The sequence below is a fragment of the Anopheles moucheti genome, chromosome 3 (assembly GCF_943734755.1).
Source record: "Anopheles moucheti chromosome 3, idAnoMoucSN_F20_07, whole genome shotgun sequence".
Classification (NCBI taxonomy): Eukaryota; Metazoa; Arthropoda; class Insecta; order Diptera; family Culicidae; genus Anopheles; species Anopheles moucheti.
The window spans coordinates 51,963,674-51,989,989 of record NC_069141.1 but is presented as its reverse complement, the minus strand read 5'-3'; the positions used below and the strand labels follow the sequence as shown (position 1 = coordinate 51,989,989).

Below are 26,316 nucleotides of genomic sequence, written 5' to 3'. Positions count from 1 at the left end.
CTATCAAACACAATTTCAAAAAGGGCGATCTTCCATTACGATTAATCTGTCATCTGATTAAGAGCAAGGTGTGTACGGAACCGGCAACAACATGGCACCATTTTTGTCATCTCCTTTTACGTACAAGTTAATTGGTGGTTAGGAGTGTCGAGGTGCTTTTCAACGTTAATGAAACGGTCTTGCGGCATTTTAGAATTCTTTTTTTGGTGTTTGTTTTATTTTGCACTTAAAATCTTAATTGTGTCCGTTCGTTCGATATTCCATACTGCGCGATTTTTTTTCAACTTCCTTTTAGTCGTCAATGCTCCGCCATCAAGTGCGGAAAAAACGCGAGCAAAACGAACCTTACCTTGGGAAAGAAATAACATCACACCGTTGGCAAAAAGGATGCCTAACAATTACGTCAAACAGCCGAGAAGCCGGGACGGTAGAATGAAACGATTTGTTATGCAAATTGAAGTATGTTTGCTTTCAATAGAATAAAAGTCTTGAATTGATTGAATTCACGAAATGTGAAACTAAAAATGAAAAAAAAAATGAATGGAACAATGTGTATGCAAACTCAGTGCAATGTAGCCCAAGACCAAGACTCTTACGCCTTGGTTCGGCATTGAAAATCATTGTCGAAAGGCAATCAGTTCGAACCGGAGTTAAATCATTGTGATTTATTGAATGACTTGCAACGCTCAGAAAAGTGTTACCGGGTTGTAGATATTTGATATGATTGATTGAAGCTATTTTTGCGATCGGTTGAAAATGTGGGAAAAATAATTAAAGTACTGCGTTGCGATGACGATTCTTTTACTTTCCAGAACTAGCAACTAGCAACTAGCAACTAGCTTACAAAAAGATAAGAATGATCCACCCATGTTTTCCGGCTCATCTAGCTGAAGATGGACAAAACGAAGCATCCATTTCGTGGGAGGATTCAAATTTAATCCATCTATTTTTGAGCATCTGTGAGTTTTCAATACGGAACGCTTTTGTTCAGCTGATGCTACGAATTCTTATCTTTCGAAGTATCAGTTTTACCAGGCCGTGATTGAAGAGATTATGTTTGGTTCAATGTGAGTTTCTTAATAAATGAGAAAAGGTTGTTCCACCGAACGGGTAAGGTATAAATAAAGCAAACAGGAAAGGTCGATGAAATGATGGGAACCGGTGGAGAAGAGGGGGAAGAAATGACAGCAAGAGCTAGGACATCTCCAAATAGAAGTGGTAGACAATGATTGGGAGATTAAAGTATTGACTTTACCGTGCTTAACTCGATTTGGCTGGTTCTTTGTTTTGCCAGGTATCGAATCAATTCTAGCGAAGCTATCTTATTCTTACAGTTCTTCGAACCCTAGTCTCAAATCTCTAATATCAACATACCTGCGTGAGATGGCAGACGACGAAATGCAAATACAGGCCGAAGTCGAGTGTTTTCATTTGATAATGGCGAACAATATTTTCACACAGTTTTGACCAGTGGTTTAGGCGTTGTATTTCTTACCATTTCCACTGCTGACATTTGTTAGAGAAATATTTCGAATTTTTTTTTAACATAACCAAATTGACTTAGTTCATAAAACAGAACATTTGTTCCTTTAAATACACCCCTTAGCTGAATCACTACTATGAATATGGTTCTGACTGGCATATTTTTTGTATACACAAGCTCAAAAAAAAAAAAAAACAAAACTGCAAACGATAGTTGGGCTACTTCCGTAGCTAACACGGTGCAGTATGTGCATTGAGTAACTATGAAGCAATCATTTTTATTGCAAACCGTTCAAAAGCGTGCAGCTTATTTAGCAACAATATTTATGCTTGATCCATATTTTGCAACTCTTTCTCGACTGCTCAAACACACGGAAGCGCAAAACATCTGGAGCGTACGCAAAGAAGACAGAAAAGCAACGATAAACACATTCTGTGTGTTCTAACAATAAATCATCAAACATATGAATACATACTACAGCAAATGGTGAAGCCTAATACAAACGCTACTAGCATTTCTCGCGTTTAGGGCACTTGGATGCGCTGTAAATTTGGATTGCTGTGCATTTGTTTACATTTATATATGAATGGTGCATTGCATTTTTGCATATCGTAACCAGGTGCATAACATGTGAAAGATATGAAAAATGTGGAATGAACGAGATAAAACAATAGGAAGGGAACATTAAAAAACACAAAAAGGAACTAGAAATCAGGATTTATTTGTAAACGGATTAGAATAATTGGTCGTTTTAGATAACATGACGGTTTTACGTCCACTTTAGATGAACGGTTATAAACCTGTTCACGTAACTGTGTCGAAAACTACACTACAGTAGATCGCCGCAGTACGCCATACTCGATATACGCGATTTCGCAATACCCGATTTTTTGAAAACGTGACAGGTCATAGCGTTTATCATTGTTGTTTGATTTCTACTCGGGCAATTTTGCTTTGTTTTGGGTGGATGAAGTTTTCAACATGCATGATTAAACGATTGAGCCTGTAACGAACTGGATTTCAAAGAAATTTTAGATTGTTTTTCTGATCAACTCACGAGCTGTACTGGTTTTTAAAAAAAGTTTAGTATCTCAAAGCAGCAGTTTTGTAGCGTCGGAAATGGCAGCAAACAATAAAAATGTACGAAAAAAGTGTGCGATATCAATTGCAGAAAAGCTCGAAATCATAAAAATGTTCGAGGAAGGAAAAAATTATGCAGCAATAGCCCGGCAAACAAAACGTCCACAATCAACTGTGCGGACCATTATTCAAACAAAAGACACAACAAATGTAAGCAATCGAGTTAGGAAGGAAATAGAGGTTTATAAGAACATATACAATGAAAAGAAAACTGTTAAGAAACAACTATTAATGGATAACTTTGTTCAAACATCGTAGCTTTGTATTAACGTACAACATTGAACATTTCTGAAATAAATGTAATGAGTTATACATTATTATTTAAATGTGTTATTAGTTTCTTTATCATAGTAATGAAGTAGTCATAATTATTCTGGAAAGAACACCTAACTTGCTTTGATTAAATACATAATTTTATTTGGTGTTTAATTTATGTTAACTCTTCAACTCTTCACCTCTTCAATGTGTAGTATAAACGATATGTCAAAGGAAATTCGTTATACGCGAAAACTCGATATACGCTAAAACGTTCGGTCCCAAACATTAGCGTAAAGCGGCGACCTACTGTATTTGTTGTTGTATCTTTAAAATAATAATATTTTTTTTTTGGTTTTGGACCAATGTTTTTTTTTGAATACATAATTTATTATCAAAAAACGAATCAACGACAAGTGCAAACAAATTGACAAATACGTTAAAACACAAATAAAAAAATAACAAAATTCAAAAGATTGCATCTACATATATGTATAAAGGTATAAAAAAGCAAGTTTCTTTGTTGTACTATTTCCGGCTGTCATTTGTAACTGTCACTATTGTAATTGTCACTATTGTAACTGTCACTAAGCACAGGGTGATTCATTCCCTACATATACATCCCTTGTAAACAAGCCCCTTTGTTTTAACTGTTTCCAATATAAATTCCCTCGGCCTCGACATTGTTCTCCGATACTGGTTATACGCTCGGACTTTAGAATGTTTTGCTAATAAATTTAATCATAACGAAGATGAGAGGTATTTTCCAAGTTATAGCTTCAGGTCAATTTGATCGATGTTCTTAGGTTTATTATTAGCCGATTGATGAGGTATGATAGCATGTGTCAACATGAGAGTGTGTGTTAACCGGGATGAAGCACGTCGTGGTGGAAACCAGGCTTCATCGCCACTCACAGGTGACATGGACTGTCACCTGGTGATGTGTGCGTGGTGGACAGACACTTGGACTTAGACACCGACTCGGGCAAGAACGACACGACTGGAACGAGCGGACGTCGAGCGGGTCTCCGTCTTTACGGGTCTTTTACGTTGTGGTTCTTTTTATACGTTTGTATTTATAAGTGTTTTAATGTGTAAATAAAAAAGGTATTATTGTGATCAAAAATACAACAGTGGCGACGAGGATAACTTAAATCTGCAAGGAAACGGTATACAGCGACGGCATGAGCTTCAACGAGGACGCGCGGCAGCCATTGCAAAACGGGCACGAGCAGCACCAACGGGTCAACAACCCGATGGACCCAAGCGTTGGTTGGCTTCAGGAGCTGTTTAGGAGACAGCAGGAAATGATCGTGCAGCAACAGCAAGCGTTTATGGCGCAACAAGAAAAGCTGATGAGTAGCGTTCTTGCAGCCGTTACAAGTCAGGAGAAACCCGTGAGTGCGGAGCAAATCGTCGATCTACTAGCAGGGAACATCAAAGAGTTTTGTTACGATCCGGAAGCAAAGGTTACGTTTGCCGGATGGTACGCGAGGTATGAACCGCTCTTTGAAAAGGATGCAGAAAAGCTCGACGACGATGCGAAGGTTCGGTTACTCCTGCGGAAGCTTGGGCTGGCCGAGCATGAGCGGTATTGCAGCTACATCATGCCGAGAAAAGTGAACGATTTTAACTTCGAGACTACATTGCGGAGTATGAAAGTGCTGTTTGGCGCGCAGGAGTCAAAAGTGAGTCAACGTTTCAAGTGTTTGCAGCTTACTAAGAACGCTACGGAAGACTATGTTATGTTTGCGTGTCGTGTGAACAAATCTACTGTTGAGTCAGAGTTAGCAGGATTGTCTGAGGAAGCTCTTAAGTGCTTAATTTTCGTGTGTGGTCTAAAAGATGATAAAGACTCAGACATACGTATGCGTTTATTGCGTAGGATTGAAGAGCGAAGTGACGTCACGCTTGGGCAGCTTACTGAACAGTGCCAGATGCTAACGAACCTACGTAATGATACTGCAGCTCTCGGGGAGCAGCAGAAGAAGATAAACGTGTTGAATGAGGGGAACAAATTTTCGTTCAGAAGGAAAGATCAGGCTCATTCACGCAGACCCCAATATTCTGTACCTCAAGCGGTTAAGCCCATGGTTAAATGCTGGTTATGTGGAGAAGGGCATTTTGCTAGGAAATGTTCGTTCAAGAATCACAAATGTGCGCATTGTCGGAAACTAGGACACAAAGAGGAATTTTGTCAGTCAGCAACCCAGTGGTCAGGAGGAAGGCTACAAAAGCATGTAAAAACGGTGATGGTTAACGTGATCGGAAAACCAAAATGGGGTTATGCGGACGCCATTTTGTTTGATAAGCCATTGCGATTCATGATAGACACGGGTGCGGACATTACGATTGTATCGGAAGAAAAATGGCTCTATTTGGGTAGACCAAAATTGCAACCAGCGTCAGTGAAAGCAAAATCAGCGACAGGTGATAGTCTTGCGATATTAGGCGAGTTCCAATGTGCGGTAACGATTGGACAGCAATCCCGAGTGTGTACAGTGCGGGTTACCAGAGAGGATCTGATGTTATTAGGAAGAGACACAATGGAAGTATTTGAGTTGTGGGACGTTCCTTTGAAATCGGTTTGCAGTAAGGTGAATTTGGCGGAAATATCCAGCGGCAGTCTGAGGGAGAAATTTCCAAGGCTGTTTTCGGACGAGCTTGGATGCTGTGCAAAGGCGAAAGTTCAGCTTAAGCTGAAGAAAGGAGCGACTCCTGTGTTTCGGCCGAAGCGTCCAGTGGCGTATGCTATGTTGCAGCAAGTCGAAAGTGAGCTGGATAGACTGGAGAATTTAGGCATCATCACAAGGGTGGATTTTTCGGAGTGGTCAGCGCCAATCGTAGTGGTACGGAAAGCAAATGGTACCATAAGGATCTGTGGCGATTATTCGACGGGCTTGAATAATATGCTGATGCCGCATCAGTATCCGCTGCCACTGCCAGAGGAGATATTCGCCAGCCTTAGTAAGTGCTCCTTGTTTAGTCAGATTGACCTATCCGATGCCTTTTTGCAGGTAGAGGTAGACGAAGAATACCGCGAGCTGCTAACCGTTAACACGCACCGAGGTTTTTACCGATACAACAGACTTCCACCAGGAGTAAAGGCAGCACCAGGTGCCTTCCAACAGATTATGGACACGATGTTGGCTGGACTGGTGGGAGTAGCAGCATATATGGATGACATCGTGGTAGGCGGGGAAGATGAGGCAACTCATGAGCAAAACCTAACTGCGGTTTTAGGAAGGCTTGAAGAATATGGCTTTACTATACGAGAGAGCAAGTGTAGTTTCAACAAGAAGCAGATCAAGTATCTGGGTCATCTGATTGATGAGAAAGGACTGCGGCCAGATCCTGAAAAAATTACAGCCATAACGAAATTGCCACCCCCTACAGATGTTACAGGAGTGCGGTCATTCCTAGGTGCCATCAACTTCTATGGGAAGTTTGTACAGAACATGCGAATGCTGCGTGAACCCCTCGATGATCTGCTTAAGGAAGAGAGAGGCTTTCATTGGTCGCCGAAATGCCAATACGCCTTTGAGCAGTTTAAAAAGATACTATCGTCAGAACTATTGCTCACACACTATGACCCAAGGCTAGAGATAGTGGTATCAGCAGATGCATCATCGATTGGAATTGGTGCTACAATAGCACATAGATGGCCAAATGGAAAAATGAAGATAATTCAGCATGCATCGAGAGCGCTGACAGCAACCGAGCAACGATATAGCCAGCCAGATCGTGAAGGACTAGCCGTAGTCTATGCAGTCACAAAGTTTCATCGGATGCTGTTCGGAAGACATTTTCGATTGCAGACCGATCATCAGCCGCTTTTGCGAATTTTCGGATCCAAGAAGGGTATCCCTGTGTACACTGCAAATCGTCTACAGCGCTACGCATTGACCTTGCTTTCTTATGATTTCGAGATAGAGTATGTATCAACATCGAAGTTTGGAAATGCCGATGTTCTATCTCGATTGATTGCAAGACATGAAAGATCGGAAGAGGATGTTGTCATTGCGACTATAGACATGGAAAACGACGTACGGTCGATCGTTAGCAGCATTAGTACAGCTATACCGCTTAAGTTCGGTGATGTAGAACGGGAAACGAAAAAGGATGATCGATTGCGTAAAGTGCATAGCTACATGCAAAACGGATGGCCGTTTGAGTTGGATGATTGGGAGCTGACTAATTTCCGGTCCAGAAAGGATTCGCTATCCACGGTTGGGGATGCTATTCTTTTCGGAGAAAGAATAGTCATTCCAGCATCGCAGAGGGAAACGTGTTTGAAGCAGCTACATCGCGGGCACGAAGGAATTGAGAGAACGAAGGCGATCGCCCGCAGCTATGTATACTGGCCTGGACTAGACAAGGATGTGGAAGAAATGGTCAAATCTTGTCATCAATGCGCATTAGCAGCAAAAAACGCCAGCACATAGTTCGCCAGTGCCATGGCCTGAAACGAGCACACCGTGGCAAAGGGTGCATGTAGATTTTGCAGGCCCGATAGATGGAGAGTATTTCCTCTTAACTGTTGATTCTTTTTCGAGGTGGCCAGAAGTAATCCAAACAACAAGCATATCGTCTGGGACAACGATTGGATTATTACGCAACATGTTTGCGCGGTTTGGTATGCCTGCTGTGCTAGTCAGTGATAACGGTACGCAATTTACGAGTGCAGAATTTGGTGATTTCTGTAACACAAACGGCATAGAACATCTGCGTACGGCTCCGTTTCACCCCCAATCCAATGGACAGGTGGAAAGGTTCGTGGATACCTTTAAGAGAGCGTTGAGTAAAATCAAGGAAGGGAGAAGTACGGTGAAAGAAGCGGTCGACATGTTTCTATTGACATACAGGAGCACACCAAGCAAGCTGCTAGGGTATAAAACACCAGCGGAAATCATGTTCGGACGCAAGATACGGACGTGTATGGAGTTATTGAAGCCCCCAGAGAAACCAGATCCATGGATGAACTCCAAAATCCAGTGCAGAGAATTTAAAGAGCGAGATCCTGTGTATGGTAAGCTGTACCGCAGAAATAAATGGATATGGGTGGCAGGTGAGATTACACAGCGATTGGGAAAGGTGATGTATGAAATCACCATGGAATGCGGCAGGAAGCAGAGATCACACGTGAACCAAATGCGTCGAAGAAGTCCTTCTAACGGTCACAGTGATTCAGCGAGCCAAACATCCTCAGCAGCATATAATGCAGATACTTCGCCAGTACCCCCTCTACGCCGATCTTCGCGAGCTCGAAGACCTCAGCAGTGGATGGCAGCGTACCAACGGTATTAAGAAGGGGGGATGTCAACATGAGAGTGTGTGTTAACCGGGATGAAGCACGTCGTGGTGGAAACCAGGCTTCATCGCCACTCACAGGTGACATGGACTGTCACCTGGTGATGTGTGCGTGGTGGACAGACACTTGGACTTAGACACCGACTCGGGCAAGAACGACACGACTGGAACGAGCGGACGTCGAGCGGGTCTCCGTCTTTACGGGTCTTTTACGTTGTGGTTCTTTTTATACGTTTGTATTTATAAGTGTTTTAATGTGTAAATAAAAAAGGTATTATTGTGATCAAAAATACAACAGCATGGAATCAAGTTCTGTCTAAACCACAGAATAGTATTAGTAATTTTTGATAATTCTAAACTTATTTTTTTAATGAAGTATTTATAATTTTTGATAATTCTAATTGTAATTTTTGATTTTTGATAATTAAAATTAATTTTTTAATTTTTTTTAATCGTATAAAACTCGTTACCAACTGCGACGATATTAAAGTCCCTTGCTTACTCGTCAGTTTGAGTTTGGACAAACCAGTGGTACATTTTGGGTAGTAAATAAAGCTGTTAATTATGTAGTACAACCCAAACAAATGACAGTTTCAGTTACTGCTCAAAAACGAGACCGGTACCATTTATCTGGTGACGCTGTATCTTTCAACTTATTTACGGGTCTGCTGCCATTACGCTAAAAGTAAAACTCACTAAAGCGTCTTTGCTGGCGAAGCCTGCAATTCCGTAGATATCACGCACTGCTATTAAAGTATTGATACATTTCGCTCGCTATCAACACAGGAAGTTGCTTAACCGTATCGTACGCCATTGCACTGTGCGTAAATCCTTACAGCACATTGATAAAAAAAAAAAATGCGGTACGATGTGTAGAATGCCTTGAAGCGTGCGTTTGATCGTGATGTTTTGACTCCCGATCACCCACACGTTGTGCCCAGCGGAACAAAACATCGCACAAAGTGCAGATGGGTTTTAAAACGGGCAACAACATTTTGCATTCACTGCTTGCGGGAAGACGTTAAATGAGAGAAAGCATAATGAGTCCATCAATTCGTCTATCACCGACCGAAATCGTTCACGGAAAACGACTTATTCGCAACGATCGCTTCGGCACGCTGTATCGCTCGCAACTCGTCGCATCATCATTTGAGGCGCATCATCGCTATCGAGACAGTACTCGCTGCTCCGGGTAGCGGTAATGTGCTCCGGCCGGGGCATCAACGGCATGTGCCCTGATGTGCGTCGTTATCTGCGCAAACGACACGCGGGCTACGAACGCCAACGTTCATTCTGATAGCATCTTAATTATCTATCAGCCTGTCGTTAGCCAGCCGTGGAAGCAGAAGCTTTTGCCGCTACCCAGTCAATGTTAGTGCTGGATGTTTCGTGTTCAGCCGGTAACTCCGTCTGCTAAGGTAGGGTTCCGTCGAAAGGATAAAGTCTTCCGTTTGGCAGGTGGTTCACACGCTGAACCACCCAGCTACAGCCGTACGAAGGGATAGAAACTTTTACCAAAAATAAACTACAGCATATCGCTCAGCTTCTCCTTCACCAAGAACGAAGCGTTAGTAATCATAGTATCGTTTTCTAATTGGCCACAACGATTTCATTTAAGTGTCCCCGGTAAACCACTAATTGTACCAATTTTCCATTAAATCTCTTCCCCTACGGTTTTATGGGGCGAAGCTATAAACCGGTCTGCAGGAAATGGCTTATTGCTGTGTCGAAACTAGTGAAAACTGAAATTAAAATGCAATTTGCTGCTCCCTTTACACGGGAAAACGATATTTCCGGTGAGGGTCATAATGATGATGTTTTGTCTTAAAGCAAACAATACCAGTACTATATGTTGCACCATACGCCACCATTTCTTGGGTATGTTTTATGAAATGTTTGTGAGAGCATTAATTGTTTGGCTTCTGTTTGGAGTCTCAAAACTTTTAAAGATGTTTTAAATTGAAATAAATACATATGGAAAACAGCGCAACGTTGTTTTCCACACGCAGTGCTACGTTACAATCAGGCAACGAATAAATTTTAATTCAAAACGAACAAGGATATACACAACAAAAACTTGCTCTAGTTTTCCCCTCGTTGGTGCTCATAAATTTTGCTCCCTTAATCCCACGCTCAGATGAAGCATGATATTTGTCGGTATAAATGAAATGATTACTCCATGTTCTCCATAAATTGTACCTTGTTTATTTGTGCTCTTTTCATCTGTGGCTATTCCGGTGTACTTCACCGTTACCGGCTACCTGCACTCGCGCTTTGCACTTTCGGCAGGTGGTTCCCGCCCTGTAACGATGGGTAGGATTTTGAATAAATTATATTCCCATCCTCGCCGCGCAACAGCATATGCAGAACTGGGCAGAGCAAACGTCGGTGCACTGTGGTACACGGTATGTTTTGTGCATTGGCTTCACATTTGCGGTTGGTTGCAATCATCGCACGACTTACCTGTGCACGGTACGATAAAGTTTCTTCGTACCATAATCTGCCTGTGATGTACATTACCGCAAACCTGCAAGGAAAAACTAAATTAAACAGAAATGCCAGCTCCCAGTGCCTACCGTGTTCGCGTATAAGAAATAGTTTGACAGCGAGGATACGATTCGTTTCCCCCCGCTTTTGTTGTTGGAAACAGACAAAAACTAATGTTTCAGCATTGACGTAGTAACAAAACAAAATGGCAAACAAGCAATTAAATTTGCAACATGTAGCGAATCAATATAGGAAAAAAACTCACCAGTGGGAAGAGGGCATTTGTTTTACAATTCCAGATCTAGTGTGAACACAAGTTGAAGGGTTTTTAATATAAAAAAACTAAACTATATTGTACGTAACGAGTCGTCAAATTATTTCCATCGGTAAAGTGTAAATAGATAAGAAGTAAATTATCGTTTTGTGTAAGTTATTAAGTAATAGTTAACAGTGTTTAAAATTGTGTTTAAGAATAATTCTATTTTAAAATTTTTTTTGTCAATTGTATGTAATTATTTCGTTTATAATTTTTCACTTGGAAAGTTGTTATTAACTAATTTATTTATTTTCTTTATTTACTTACTACTTAATTTACTAATTTAACTAATTTGGCTTAGAAATTTCATTAATACTTATCTTTCGATTAGAAAAAAAATAATTGAAAATTTACGATTTAATAAAACATCGAGTTTGGGTAGATATCTTTATGTTTAATATCATTTGTTTGCAGAATCATGAAAATATCCCATTTTTGGTAAATCAAAAATAATTTTAAGAGAAGTGTATTATTTTTTATTCCATAGATGCCTCACAATTTTCTAAAGGTAGTGCCTAATACGAAGTTTGAGGAGACCGTATTCGAAAACACTGCCAGTATGAACATGATACCACAGATGGCCCTCTTGGAAATATGGAATAAATATGGAAAGATGGAATAGCTCTTTAATACAGGTATACTGTCGTGCCTTTGCAAAACTACTTGTTTTAAATGATGAAACGAGATTCGTTAAATAAGGTCATAATAAATTAGGGGTAGATATTATGGTGTGAAATGTTGAATGTCTCTTGACTCATTTCTGGATGTTGCGGGCATCCTGCGCAATAAGTTGTTACTCTTAACATGAGAAAAATCCTGTGACCGGACCATATTATTTCGCGCACCTATCGCTTCGTATTGCAAGCCATCAACGTAGGTCATGTGCAAACAAAGCGATTCTCACAAACACATACGAGTTAGTGACACACGCTCTTTACCGATTCCGGAGCCGATGGATTGCTCAAAAAGACTTGGCAGTCAACGTGTTAATACAGCATAACGTTAATTACAGTCGTGTGACAAATTAAGCTGTTGGTACTCAATTCCATAGCCATTTGTCACATTTCTTGTTCAAGCGTACCATTATTACCAATATTGTCAGGATCATTGACGTAATAATTAACTACTCTTAAATAATTGATAGAAGAGGGTTTGGTAATTTGAGACGGATGTAAAAAAGGAACAAGCCAAGGTAGAAATCGAATACATAAGAAACGGAATTGAAATGACTACAGTCATCGCTCTGGTTGAGTTGAGTTTATTTTAGTTAGGTTTCTCGATAATGGATCCTCAATAAGGATGGGTTTTATATAGCTATGAGACAAACATTGATGCACTCTGTCAAAAATAGGTGAGTTTCATAACTCACCTCGATAACTCGATAACGACTCAGATCGTTATTTAAAGTTTGTTCAAAAAATTATTTTAAATTGTACTTCGAGTATTGTACTATGATACTTTTTTACTACTTTTTCTTTTCGTTAGAACGACCTGGCCGTATCGACTTATTGTACCACGTGGCCGGATAGTCAGTCCATCATGCCACCAGGCCGCCCTAAAATTCTCTATGAAATAAAACATTGACAAATTTTTTTTTATTACGGTATTGTCTTTGTTGGAAAATAGACTAAATACTGCATAAACAAATCTGTTAACAGTTGAAATGCAAACAAAATCTCAAGTCGGATGATCTATTTAGAATTTTCGGTAATAAATTGAAACTCAAGAGGTTAAATGGAATTCAATCTTTACTACGAATTAGTAGTTGACAGTAGAGATGTACTCATCAAGCCAATTGCACTCTGACGATCATAGACCAATATGTATGAAAAATTTAATAAACAGCATACACCATAGCTAAATATAAACCAAGCAAGCGCTGCCGGACGACAGCAAACACTCATGGTGAAATGTTTTCTCTACTCCGGTCATATTCGCCACGGCCCGCTTGGCCAGCTTTGTGCCGGTGCACCGATCAAATAACTTCTTCAAAAGCGAGCAGCCTAGCTCACTTCACGAGTTTAATTAAAGGTCTTCACTGTTCTTTCGTTATCCCATTTATGCCTTCAAGCACACGACTCAACCTCATTTCCGGCCGGTGTCGGAGCGTTTCACCGTAGCGCTATTTTCTGCAACATGAAAACACACTTTACAATTCCTTATCATTTTCCCACGAGCTACACAGTGCTCGCCCATTCTTGACCTATTGTGCGGAGCGGTTCGCTTCGGGTTGCCCTTGCATTGAATCCGTCCCACTCCGTGCACGCTGCTTCCACCCCCATTCTGGATCTATGATTTGTTCAAGCCCGCTTCCGGTTCCGGTGTCCGAAAGGGAGTGTTCATTTTGTAAGACGAGATTAAAAGTGGCAAAAAAAAGCAAACGGTGCCTTCATGGAAACGCTTCGCTGTCTTTTCCCGTAACCCAACCTTTTGATTTCCATTAGTTTACCTGATTTTTGTGTGGCTTATTGCTTTTACTTTCTACGATGACAATAGACTTTTGTACACAATTATCCATTGTTGCAATGTTTTTCTAGAGCAAGCTTTTATTTGTGTAGGTACGGGCACTTTTCCAACTCGCATCAACGAACGTAATGCTGAAAGTGTGTAGCGATTGTTTTGATTACTTCTGAGGGTTTAATGAATGAAACATTAAGTAGATATATGAAAAATAATATAAGCATATATAAATTTTCCTCATTCCTATTTAACGCATTTGAAAAAAAATTTAATATCCAGACTCACCCAAAACCTATGCCCACGGTAAGTAATGGTTTTTCAATCCTTTCCTAAATCGTCTTAAAAGTTTCTGTTCGGTCTTTGATAAGACCACATGGTACCCCGCGAGCTTTGCACTAAAGTCTCAATCTTCCAAATGGACCGTGGCCCCGTGTAATTCCTATTCATGGGGCATTTCTTGTGCATTCGTATTCTGGCCGCGGCGCGTATATGCACGATGTAAGTTTCTGCAAAGTTTTCTAATCGGCTTTAATCTGTGGTGTCAAAAAGTTTTGCGCTGCCTGCACCCACCTGCAGGCGAGCTGATAGCACCCGACTGGTGGGGCGGGAGGAAGGAAAAGTTGAGCCGGCGTGGCAAAAAAAAAACCCGGCTCGTCTAACATTATGTACCGCGATAGAGCCTGAAACACATTTCAATTTATGCCTCACGAGATAGTTGAACGAGCTTACCTTACGAATTTATTCGTGCAAAGGGAAAATGGGGCCCACCGGGCCGGTGTATTGGTAGCGGCGCCGGTTTTCACACGACAGGACCGGTCCAAAATCCCGTTCGGATCAATCCCTCGCAAGCTGGATCGACTATCCCGGTGCGGGTAAATAAAATCAAAGCAAGCCAGAAATGGCAGGTCGTGATCGCTTGAGCTTGTTGTGCCGATGGAGAAGAAGAAAATACAAATCTAAAGAACAGATGTAGATGGTGGCGGATAATGTTTAAAATTTTTAAGAGATAGAGCTAGAAAAATAGTATTTTTTTAAAGAACAATTTTTGTTGAATTTATTAATAATAAACCATGTTTACTGAATAGGTTTGCTATTACTAAATATTTACTCTATGGATAGAAATTAATTCTGTGGAGATTGGAAAAGATAGGTTAGAATAGACTAACGATTTGGGAATTGGAAAAGAACGATTATAAAGTGGAAAGTGAGAAGGATCAACTTTCATATTGGACCTGTGTCATGAAACTAAACCTTAAACTTAGTTCTAGAGCTTGCTTACATCTACTTAAGAATATATCATTAACCTAACTAACCTACCCTATTACCGAATGAATTAATATCAATATTTACAAGAAAAGATCTCTTATGAGCTCGGAGTTGGATCGTGAGCTGGTATTTTTAAGGCGATCCAAATCAGTACGCATCCTCTCGTGTATTAGCGGTATTTGTGTTAATTTGTGGAAGTCGTAAGAGGTAAGTTTAGGATCATTTTAAGGATCTTGTTTTGTATTCGTTGTAGAATAAGCATATTGGCGGAGGAGCATGTTTCCCATGCATTTGAACCATATAGTATGTAGGAAATTAATCACCCTGTCCTTGTGACAGTTGAGGCGAGAGCTGGCAACACGGTTGTCAGGAGGAGCTAGCAAGGATAGCGTCAGTATGTTTCGGGAACTGTCCGATGTTGGATGCATATGTAATAAAGGAACTTGCATTTTTGTTAATACCCGTTCCTACATAGTATTGCAGGCAATATTACTTGTTTGTAGAGAATGATCTTGTTCTCCTTTGTTAGTCCTGCATTCCTTTTGATTAGAGGATAAAGGCTCATCAGTGTCCCAAGGACTTTTGTTTTTATATGGTTGATGTGCTGTTTAAAAGATCATTTGCGATCTATAACTACGCCAAGATAGGGAACATGGGAGTCCCATGTGATCGCATGGCCTTCTAGTTTAATACATTTTACTCTACGCCTGATGGTGGAGAGCCACACATTTGTTCTACAAGGTTATACATTACCTTGCGTTTTGGCACAGATAACCTCAATTTTCCAGTCGTGGAGGTATTTTACAAATTTTGTTAATGCTCTTTGCAAGTCAACCATGTAGACATGCCAGATATTTCTGTTGATGTAAGATGGCGGTATCAGCGGCATAAAGAGATAACTGAGTATTGTCATTTTGTGCGGGGACGTCCGTTGTGTAACAATTATACAAGAGCGGTCCTAAGACGCTGCCCTGTGGTAAACCTGCCTTATTTTCATAAGGTTCAGAGTGTGTCGAACCTAGGTATACCGCCGATGTTCTGCAGCTTAGATGCTTTGTATCATTTTATAATATACTTCGAAAAACGTTGTTTTTAAGTTTGTAAAGAAGGCCCTGATGCCAAACATTATCAAACGCAAAGTGATTGCTGTAGATTTCTAGAAAAATAGTTGTTTTTGATTGTTTAAAAATTGTTGTGCGAAAACCTTGTTTTAATTCGTTTGTTTTCCTATGATTGATTGATAATTGAAACCTTGAATGTTTGGAGATTATTCTAAAACATCTCGAGCACATTCGACTCCTTCCGCATTCAACCCAATGCGATGAGACACATCATGCTGGCACTCCGGTTATATGCGATCAAACGCCATTTATGTCACAGTTTGACGACCATCGTTGTCCATTCTCATGTCCTCGTGCTACAGTGCTGTCGACACGGGGGAGAACATGTACCACCGATGAGCTGAGCCCACAAACACTATGCAGAAGCATGCACTAGACCGTGCCGCAGCAAGCATCGAATGTCCATCGGTCGGTCGGAACCTTTGCACTAGCCGAACCGGTACCGGATGGTCGATTGAGCACCAACATGCTCAATTACACCAACGCTGCCACCGAGCTTTCATCTACGGCCGGCAAAATGTCACCGGTACATCACTGCGGGTGCCGCGCACGATTGCTCGACGTTGACAAGGAAATGGACCTGCACTGATCTAACCGGGTGGCATCGGGTTTTGGAAATATAAACTGTCCCAGCCCAATCCACCGGGGGACGGTAAATAATGGGCTTTTCCGTATAAACACTAATAAGGATCGGACTCGGCTGCAACCGGTACTGCAGACTGCAACCCTATCGTTGATACCTGTGTTTGCATAAAGCAATCATACAAGATTGGCATCAATATGCATGAGCCCAAATGCACGGCCGATACTGTGCTGCAGCTTTCTCCCGGGGAAATCTTCACGCAACATGCAAATAATGTAGGATAAAATTGCCCAGAAATGGAACACATGCCTCTAAACGGTGGGTGAAAGTGAACGAAAAGTGAACCATTTAACATCAAGATGTTAGATTTAATTGCACGGACCGGAATTCACAGGATCGGAAAGATGTGCTGCTCGTCATTTGATGGTTTGAATGCTACGGGTGAGAACGTTCAACGGGTGAGCTGGATGTGTTCCAGTGTCGATGTAAACTATTATCTCACCCTGCCTTTCTGTGATATAGTGACGCATGTATTTAGGAAAATTGGATTGCTTGAGCTGTTCCGGTTACAATTTGATTTTTTTACAGCTTTTTACCTTATTTATTTGATGACGAATAGTTTATTCGCATAGTTCTCGAACGAGACGAATAACAGGTGGGCTGATAATTGTTTGGCCTATGACAGTAAGACACTATTTAGTTGCAAAATTATTCTTTTTTATTTAACATACATCCCTTCAAGGGTGATGCACCAATTATAGCCGGTTTTCAATTTTTCGTTATCATTTTTGTAGTAGTATTTGCCCCTCTTCATCCGACGAACATTACTTCCCAGCCTGCTTCCTTTTGAGATCTTAGAAATGTAAATAGTCACTGGGGTCAGATCTGAGGAATACTATGGATGGGGAAGCATTTCGTGGCCTAATTCATGAATTTTTGGCATTATTTTCACTGATTTGTGGCACGATGAGTTGCCTTGATGAAACAACACATTTTTTTCGTCAAATGTAGCCGTTTTTTGGCGATTTCATCCTTCAAACGCTCCAATAACTTGATATAATAGTCGCAATTAATTGTCTTTCCTTTCTCAAGATAGTCGATGAAGATTATTCCTTGCGAATCCCAAAAACCTGACGCCATAACCTTGCCAGCTGATTGTTGCGTTTTCCCCGTTTTGGAACAGGTTCATCGCGTCAAGTCCACTCGGATGACTGTCTATTGGACTGTGGAGTGAAGTGGAAAAGCCAAGGCTCATCCATGGTAACATATTGACACAAAAACTCGGATTTATTTCGCTTAAACAGCTTCACACATTGCTCCGAATCATCAAACCGTTGTTGTTTTTGGTTCAATGTGAGCTCACGCGGCAGCCATTTTGCACAGAGCTATCTCATATCCAAATACTAGTGAACGATATGTCCAACACGTTCCTTAGACATCTTTAGGTTTAGCTATCTCGATCAACTTCACATTACGGTTGCTTTTAATAATTTTGTGAGTTTTTTTAATGTTTTCTTCTGTAACCACCTCTTTTGGGCGTCCACTGTGTTCACCACCTTCAGTGCTCATTTTACCACTTTTAAATTTAGCATACCAATATTTTATGGTTGATTTTGGTAGAGCAGAGTCCGAAGACTCGTCATCAAGCCAATTTTTGGCTTTAACTGTGTTTTTCCCTCCAAAAACGAATATTTTATCATCACGCGAAATTCCTTCTTTTCCATGCTTGCTCAAAACACAAAAGTTGCGTCACACAAATTGCTCCAGCCTACTAGGTTATTGTCCGAGAGCTGTCAAATTTTGACACAACTCGTTTGAAGGTTCGTACAAACTAAAAATGATATAGAGTTAAATCTTCTAGCGCGATATATGTTTTAGCTCAAACAATTATCAGCCCACCTGTTATTTCGAACAATTTAATAAAATTTTGTTTATTTTCATAACTATTTTAATGAACACAACAGTTTCGACGTTACAAATTTATAGCTTCGAAAGCACCACGGGATGATTGTTTCGCACAAAAACTACCTCCGGCACTTGCACGGGTACCTGCACCGCCCGGAAGTTGTTCACGATCTTTTTGCTACTGTCCTTCGGACAAGCCTGCAGCTGCCGGAATGCTTCCAGCTGACCGGTGGACACGTATATCGGTGTTTTGTACACCAGCCAAGTGACGCTCTCGAAGTACGGCGGGGTGGTTAGCGAACCTTTGTACGTGTAGTAGTGCCGGTTCAGTTCCTGCATTCCCATCCACGACAGGCACTCGGCGTCGATTTCGGTTTGTGCGTTCGGGCTCCGTATGTGCTGCAATCCGGCCACGATCTTATCGAACGCTGGGCAATGGTCGCTACCGTACGCCTGCACAAAGAAGCCGAGCACTGCTAAGCCGTCCGGTTTGTCGACCGCTTCCGCGAAGCTTCCGTATTTGGCGTTGTAGTGTACGGCGTGTGCCTCCATCGAGTAGGTGCTACCCTCGAGCGTATGTTCGCATCCAGAACCATCCCCAATGCCCCAGTGAAAGTGTAGCTGCTCGAAAATGTACTTGTTACCCAGGACGCCACCAACGATGAATGGCCGGAAAGGACGATCGCTAAAAGTAATCTGCATTGTGGGGATGGTTGAGTAGGTGATAATGGAAAATAAGTAATCGATACCATACCTCGCGGGTTGAGCGGTACTAAAGCTACTTACCATAACCGACGAACCAGTGTTGACCATCTTTGCCTTGCCCAAGCCATCCCAATGGCCGAAGTAGTCCAACGGTTGAATTCCATCCCTAATGACGGTGGAACGTTGATTTAGTGCGATCGGACTCTGCACATTTTTGGTCGTCGTTGCAGCCATTCTTTGCCCGCTTCTATCACTCAAGTCTGGAACGAAAAGCGCACACGTACGGCGGTAAGGTTTCCTTCTCGTTCGATATCAACGTGCGGCTCACATCTGATAGGCAGGTCAGCTGTCAAATTGAGCGACACTAATTTTAAGATGGGTGTTTACCTCAAACTTATCAATTATCAGTGAATCAGAAGCGGCTGCATCTTATCGCAACTTATCGTGACGGGGAGGCGAGGTATCTTTAATTAACTGCAGATAAACTGTAGAGCGCATATTTCCCGCAAAGTGTACAGCGCGGTTTCAACCTACTTAGCGGCTTCTATCGGCCAAACTACCTCTCTTATCAGTTATAACCGGTATGCCGGTGGGCTTTGGCCACAACAAGGTACACGCAAGGGTTTACCGTGACAGTGGCAAAACATCTAAAGCTTGGATTAGCAACAGCACGTTTTGACATAGGGCTCGAACATTTTTGCTCCTTCCTTCTTATCAGTAGAACGTGAATTTAAAACAGTGAACGTGTGCACCACAGCTGTTTCTAAGGTTTGTTATCGTACAAGCATTCAATTTCAAGAAGGTGTCTCCCGGAGGAATGCTAGTGTCTTTCTGACTAATGAAATTAGAAAATAAGCTTCATAATTTTTTTTATAGCGCTGTGGTTAATGTTTTATGACTAAACAACCTTCAAAAGCGAAGAACTTCCTGTGAAGGATGACTGTCAGTTCAATATCATGCAGGCTTCTGGCTAACAAATTTCGAGGGCTAGCTTTCATTCCTGTTTGTTTTCCCTTCAACTTGATATCTTAAAATGATAATGGACAAGATGTCCTATGAATGGTATTTTTTTATATTTAAAAAGTCGTATACAGTACTACAATGACAGCTCGCCTCCAGGAAGAAGCGACGAATTCCTTTTATACAGCGCTACCGCCAAATAATTTTTATATATGGGTGTTTTTGTGTTGCTTTGCTTAGCTATCGAAAATATTTTCTTCGATTATTGCTTTCCAGTTACAGACCATTTAGTAAAAATTTTATTTTAAAAACAATCGTATTTTTATAGACATTTGAGTTGTTATAGACGTATTCAAAGCAGAGAAGTATTTTAAGAGATCCGTCTGGTTTGTCCAAAATATTCTTGACGTCATAAGATGTTTGTGGGCGTTCTGCCGTTCGCTTGTATATATTTCCCTTCATTCTGCTATAATTGGCAAAAGCCAATAAATTATCAACAAAAGACATTCCTGAGGTGTATTTTTTTATTATAGCCTATTCCTTTCTCAATAGTATGCCCACACAAGCCAGGATTTAAGCGTGATGTGGAAATCTTTATTATCACTAAAAGGCAAAGTTAAAAAAATAAATAATTTATTAGCATGGTGCCATTGTTTTTATTAAATAACTTAGCGTACGATCACATATATCGTGTAGCTACCAAACTAACATCGTATAGGCTCCAAAGGTTTGCAGTTCACAAGGAATCACGAGAGAGACTACCTTTTTTGTGAAGAGTATGATCATCCATGACAAGCCTGATCTGAGAATCAGGTCATGCTAAAAGATCACTGTTGAAGACAGTAGCTAACAAAATAACCAACTTATGATCGTCCAATCCGGGAGATAATATTGAAGGAAACATCTAACATCCCCCAAGCCCAAATGCTTAGTAGCAAATATTTTATTATCTGTTTGTTCTTATGTGAGCAGTAATGCACGAAGGGTTTTATGCGCGATGCGATTTTGAAGTTGAGCGAACCGACAGCATAGAACAGAAAGGACAATTCACCCACCCAATATACAGCGGAAAAGAGAGCCACGGATATCGTACTCATAATAAATGGATCTGAGCTGTAATACGATAGAGCAACAGAACTCAATCAGAAAAATCTAATTAGCTAAAATTTGTCTCGAAGTATTGAAATTCCAACGTATGGACATTCAGGCATCTGAGCCGCAGTTCGATGCTTTCATGGTTGCTACGAACAATGCACACGTTTTCAACCAACTTTACCACTTTGGATTTCGATCGACGAATGTACGGAAACTTCCCGTCGGAGTGCAGAACGATAACTGATTTTGGTTGGATTTGGATGGACATGCTTTTCCGGACATTTTTTTCCGTTACCGTTGTCACTTCGTATGTGTCGGTATGTGTGTCCTTTTTTCACACAAAATGGTTGTTCCGTGAACTTCAGTCCTTTTGACGTAGTTTTACCGATTGCCTTGTTTGGGCTTACCTAAAAACAACGACTTCATTGTTCTCGTCTTGATCTGATAATTTCCCAACTAACATTTTGTTAGTACATGTCCCAGATAAAGAGGGCGCTCTGGTCGCCCCAGATCAGTATGTTTCAAAATAAGTTTCTGTACAGGCAGTCCCCGAGATACGCTATTATAACGGACCGCTATAACCTGGGAAAAATCCGCGAACTCGAATTTCCGTGTAAGTCGAATCCTGGTGCAATTTCAATATACTTTGAAGTCACAGAGTCGACTCCCATCTCTGCACTGCAATTAATTAACCGAATTAGGTGATTTTTGGAAAGAATACATTAAAATAATTTAGAAAGAAATGTTTTATACGACAAAAAAGGTATATTCGACCAATTTTCATCTTTTTGCTTAGATTTTGTGCTATAAACTAGCTCATATGTCAATTTTCCAAAAACCGCGTATCTCCAAATCCGCGTATAAGAGGACCCGCGTATCTCGGGGACTGCCTGTATAAATATAATGTTACAGTTTAGTTTATTACTAATAAAAGGTGTTCTACATTAAAATTGCAACTCGGTTGAAACGATGTAGCAAAGTAACTAGTCAACCGATCCTTTTAAACCTTTGAAGCAGTGAAATGGGTTATATTTTTTTAAGTAAGGGTTTATTTTTAATCTTTTAAACAATAACTGTTGCAACTTGTAATAGCGTTCTTTCCATTACATAAAACACTAACTGTACAAACATAATTGAAAAACACGCAAAACGGACATCTTTTAGCAATCTTTATTTGACATTCGATTGCCTCAGATTAGAAATCACGTCCTTGTTCGCCGGGTATGCTTCTTTGAGTCCGCTTTGTCTCGGTCGTTGATCAACTTAACTCGCTCGATCGGTTAAGAGGCTCGAAGTGCGATGATGCGCCCTTTATCGTCAAATATTCGAAGCCAGCTGTCACACTCGTATCGACCGTATCGCATCGTATGAATATATTCAACAATAACCTTAAGAATGCACCTATCAAGTGATATCAGGTGGTGTTATCAGGTTCTGTACAACATATTCCTGCAGTTTTTTTCTACTCTTAAACTCAAAACTTTGTGGAATTCTGTTACCACCGGCCATCAAATTTGTCCTTGGTAGAACAGTAATTACGGATCTATGATAAGACAATGAGGCAATTTTCGTAAAATTGACATCGGTCAAAAGTGATTTTTAAATAATTCACTTTAAACTACTTCTTCTTCTTCATCATCGGCAAAACAACAATCTCTAGAGGTTCATTTTTGCCTTTTTTTGGCTTTTTTACCCTCAGTTGGATAGTCAGATTTTGGACTGTTCCTGTCAAATGAAGATCGGCGCCGCTAACAATACACAATTTTTAACTACTTCTATTCAAAATATAATAGGTAAATTTCCAATAGGCAATTTCCTGGAACGTTTCAACCGTGATGCAATTTGATGTGAAACATCCTTTACTAATATACACGAAAAAAGAAAATTACATGCAGAAAGAAGATAAGTATATATGTACACACAGTACAAATGATTAATCGCTTATCTTGATGGATTCCAATGTTTAAAATCCTCTCGAAATTGTGTATATACTCATTATCATCTGGTTGACTGCTACTCAAATCATAAGTACTTTTCACAGCGAAACAAATAATCCCTCTGAACTATCTTGCACAAGAGGAAAATCCTTAGGAAATTAACCACTTGATGCTATTGATTATAAATAACTGCTATTCGTTAATCTCCATTATTTACTGCCTGTTTGCTTCTGTTTTATTGAGCTTTAGTGGCAAATGTCAAGTATATTTGTCTCTCATTTTGTTGTAGAAAATAAACATTATTAATATAATAAATATCACTCAGTACCAAGGAGCAATTAAACATGTTCGTTAAATGAACAACCTGCTTTCTGTCTGGTCTGTCCAATGGCCCCCACGCTTAACAAAGTACTACAAAGTAACTGGAAAACTATCATGAGCGTGTAAACGAGAAAGTTTAACACAATTAAACTTCATTAAATCACGTCTAGGAGCCACTTACTAGCCCCAGTGGCCTGTTTAGCCAGATATCTTCTTAAGCATCGTAATAAATTCTTTCGTCTAACTTACATGCATTTTTACACTTCATTCGGAAGGACACTCAACTGCTCATCCGGCGGGTGGGCGGCACACTCTTTGACCCAAACAATACATCACAGCGGTTGTGTAGCTGTTTGCCGCAGTGCCCCTATCCCAGGGCCGCTGGTCGTGATGGGGGAGAGTGCCTGGGGGCAACCGTGTTTTCAACCGAAAGCTTTCATCTGCCGCTGGCAGAAGATGCGCATAGTTTGTCCTGCTCGTGATTGTCGCATGCTCCGTGCATAATTAACGATAAAGATAATGTTGTTAAAAAGTTATAATTGCGCTACTCACTGAGCGTTTTGCTTCTTCTTCAAACGGCACATGAAGCACGGGATGCTTTGCTTTTTCTAGGGCTCATCTTCAGGCACTTGTATGCGAACCCGACACCGGCAAAAGCTTGTGAAAGGAATCTTCTGAAATTGTTACGAGTACAGCGCGTGGATTTTGCAGGTCAGGTGCGCTCGGCGGAGAAGCAACCTTGCCTCCTTTTGTCACGTTCTCGTGAGAGGCTACAACAAATCACAGGAAACAGCACGGAGCGGCAAACGGTGTGCAGCTGCAGGACACGACGTCTTCTGCACTCATCTGCAGTACGGGAATGCATTGCAGGGGCAATCGAATTTATCTCCCCGGAAGCTTTTAAACATGAATTTTAAAACTGTTTCCGTGTGCTACATTATTTAACAAAGACTGTAGAATTTGTGCATCAGCAAGTGTGAAGCTATTCATTAGCAATAAAAGTATAGACAATTGGTTTGATTTGAGTATTTCTTCAAGAAAAGCTAATCTAATTGAACCCAATTTATTACTTATGTGTTATGTTATGGGAATTTATGGAAATTTGTAGAAAAAAAAATATTTTAAAAAACGTATATTCGTAATATTCTTTATATATATAAAATATAAACGTAATATTCTTTAATAGCAACTATTAAAATTATCGGTTAGGTAATGAGGAATGCATTTTGAGTGTTGATTTAAGCAGGACTAAGATTTGGGGATTATGTCCAACATGAAAAATGAAGTAAACAATACAACAGATTATATTTTTCAATTTGCTTCCAATCCAATATCCTGGAAATAGGTTAGTAACATTAATCCTAATGGGTATAACACATTTCCACTGCGTAGTTATTATCACACTCACTTCTTTGCCACACACTCCCTTCAAAGATCGCTGATAATCAATCTTATTAACTTGATTGGAGCGTTTTTTCTCCGAGAACGAAATCCCACACTAATTTCCCCATTCAACCGCACAATGTGGTTAAGGGAGCATGAAACGCTTAACGTGGGATTAAAACTGCTTACGACATTTTTATTTCCTGCGTAACTCGCAGCGCCTGGCGCAACAAGGCAAAAAAAAAAGAAATGGAGGAAGAGCTCCAAAATCCACTCCGAGCACGAGAGCACACGATGGAAACGTTAATATTGACACAGGATTATCCCGCTATTCAGCTTCACCATTATTTGACACCGAATTTCCGCGGCACAGGCGGCATCGGGACGGGCGGGAGAGAGCGTAGCGACTATCACTGTGGGCCAGGATCAACTTAATTTCTTAATCATTTGATGGCAGCTGCTTCGGCTCACCATCACCATCGCCCGTGATTAGCTGTGTTTGCATTTTCATACAATTACGCAAACACTGATACACCTGATGCCGAAAGGGGTTAGGCTGGGTTAGCATCAGTTGGTCAGGAGACGGCGATCGACGCCGGGAGGGTTGGGGTGGTCCGGAACACCGACTCATCCACTGTCCGTTTCGTCGGTTTGGCACACGGACGAGAGATCTCTCTTTTGATTGCATAATCCTGTCCCAATGACCAGTGCCCAGTGCTTCCAGTGCTGATGCTGTATAGTTATTTGAACAAGCTAACCAAATATGCCGCACGTATGCCGAGTTCCCGGCACCCGGCATTTGCTATTTGTACAGCGGGCAAAAGGTTGCAGCAAAAAAAAAAAACCGTTCTATGGAGAGAACATTTCTAATCTTTTCTGTAGGCGACGATTATGCAAACAGAGCAGTTCTGGGTGAGCCGGAATGCGATTATGAATTAGTTAAGGGGGTCATAATACCACGGGGGTGACACACACGCGTGACCATCGAACGCGCGTGAAGCTATAATTTTCGGGAATGTACTCTCGACTCATTAACATATCACCGTACTCGCCACACAATTGGGCACCGATTAGTGCAAAGCGATCCGGTCCCTTCTTTCTGCATCGAGATGAAACGAAAAGTAATCCCGTGTGCAGTAAACCGTCAGATGAAAGCATATTCATATTTGGAGCTTATTGAGGAAATTATAGGTTAGCAAGGAGTGTATGTACGCTCTTACGCTTCTAGTAATCATACACTATTTAGTTACGAGTGATTACGCATACTAAAATTAGTACCATAAGATTATATCGAATACATCCATTACAAGGCTGTGCTAGAAAAATGGTTCAGCTTTTTTGTGAGATCACACCTGATCGTTAGTTTAATAAGGAAATATTGTTGTTAAATGCGTGAATAAATAAATAAATAAATCACTAAATTAAAATTTGTACAGCTTTCAACATCATCTCTCCCTGTCTTCATTTCGCTCTCGTATGTTATCCTCTGTTTCTAATTAGATATTTTACTGTTTTCTTTTCGCTTTTTCTTTTTCTTCCCACTCTATTTACTCTGTTTTGTGATTTGTCCATTTCTTCTTCTATTTGTT

The 26,316-nt window shown here is 40.7% G+C and overlaps 3 protein-coding genes across 3 annotated transcripts; 2 read left to right on the top strand and 1 right to left on the bottom strand.

The window, feature by feature from the left end:
• The first annotated feature begins 4,062 nt into the window (after positions 1–4,062).
• LOC128302803 (uncharacterized) lies at positions 4,063–5,056 on the top strand. Its single transcript, XM_053039655.1, has 2 exons — positions 4,063–4,875; positions 4,958–5,056. Exons 1-2 carry the CDS (start codon positions 4,063–4,065, stop codon positions 5,054–5,056), a joined length of 912 nt encoding a protein of 303 aa, XP_052895615.1.
• Positions 5,057–5,424: 368 nt separating this feature from the next.
• LOC128302802 (uncharacterized protein K02A2.6-like) lies at positions 5,425–5,983 on the top strand. Its single transcript, XM_053039654.1, has 2 exons — positions 5,425–5,845; positions 5,967–5,983. Exons 1-2 carry the CDS (start codon positions 5,425–5,427, stop codon positions 5,981–5,983), a joined length of 438 nt encoding a protein of 145 aa, XP_052895614.1.
• A 12,418-nt stretch (positions 5,984–18,401) lies between these two features.
• LOC128304661 (carbonic anhydrase 2) lies at positions 18,402–19,265 on the bottom strand. Its single transcript, XM_053041870.1, has 2 exons — positions 19,113–19,265; positions 18,402–19,022 (listed from the first exon to the last, which is right to left on the bottom strand). Exons 1-2 carry the CDS (start codon positions 19,263–19,265, stop codon positions 18,402–18,404), a joined length of 774 nt encoding a protein of 257 aa, XP_052897830.1.
• Positions 19,266–26,316: the final 7,051 nt, after the last annotated feature.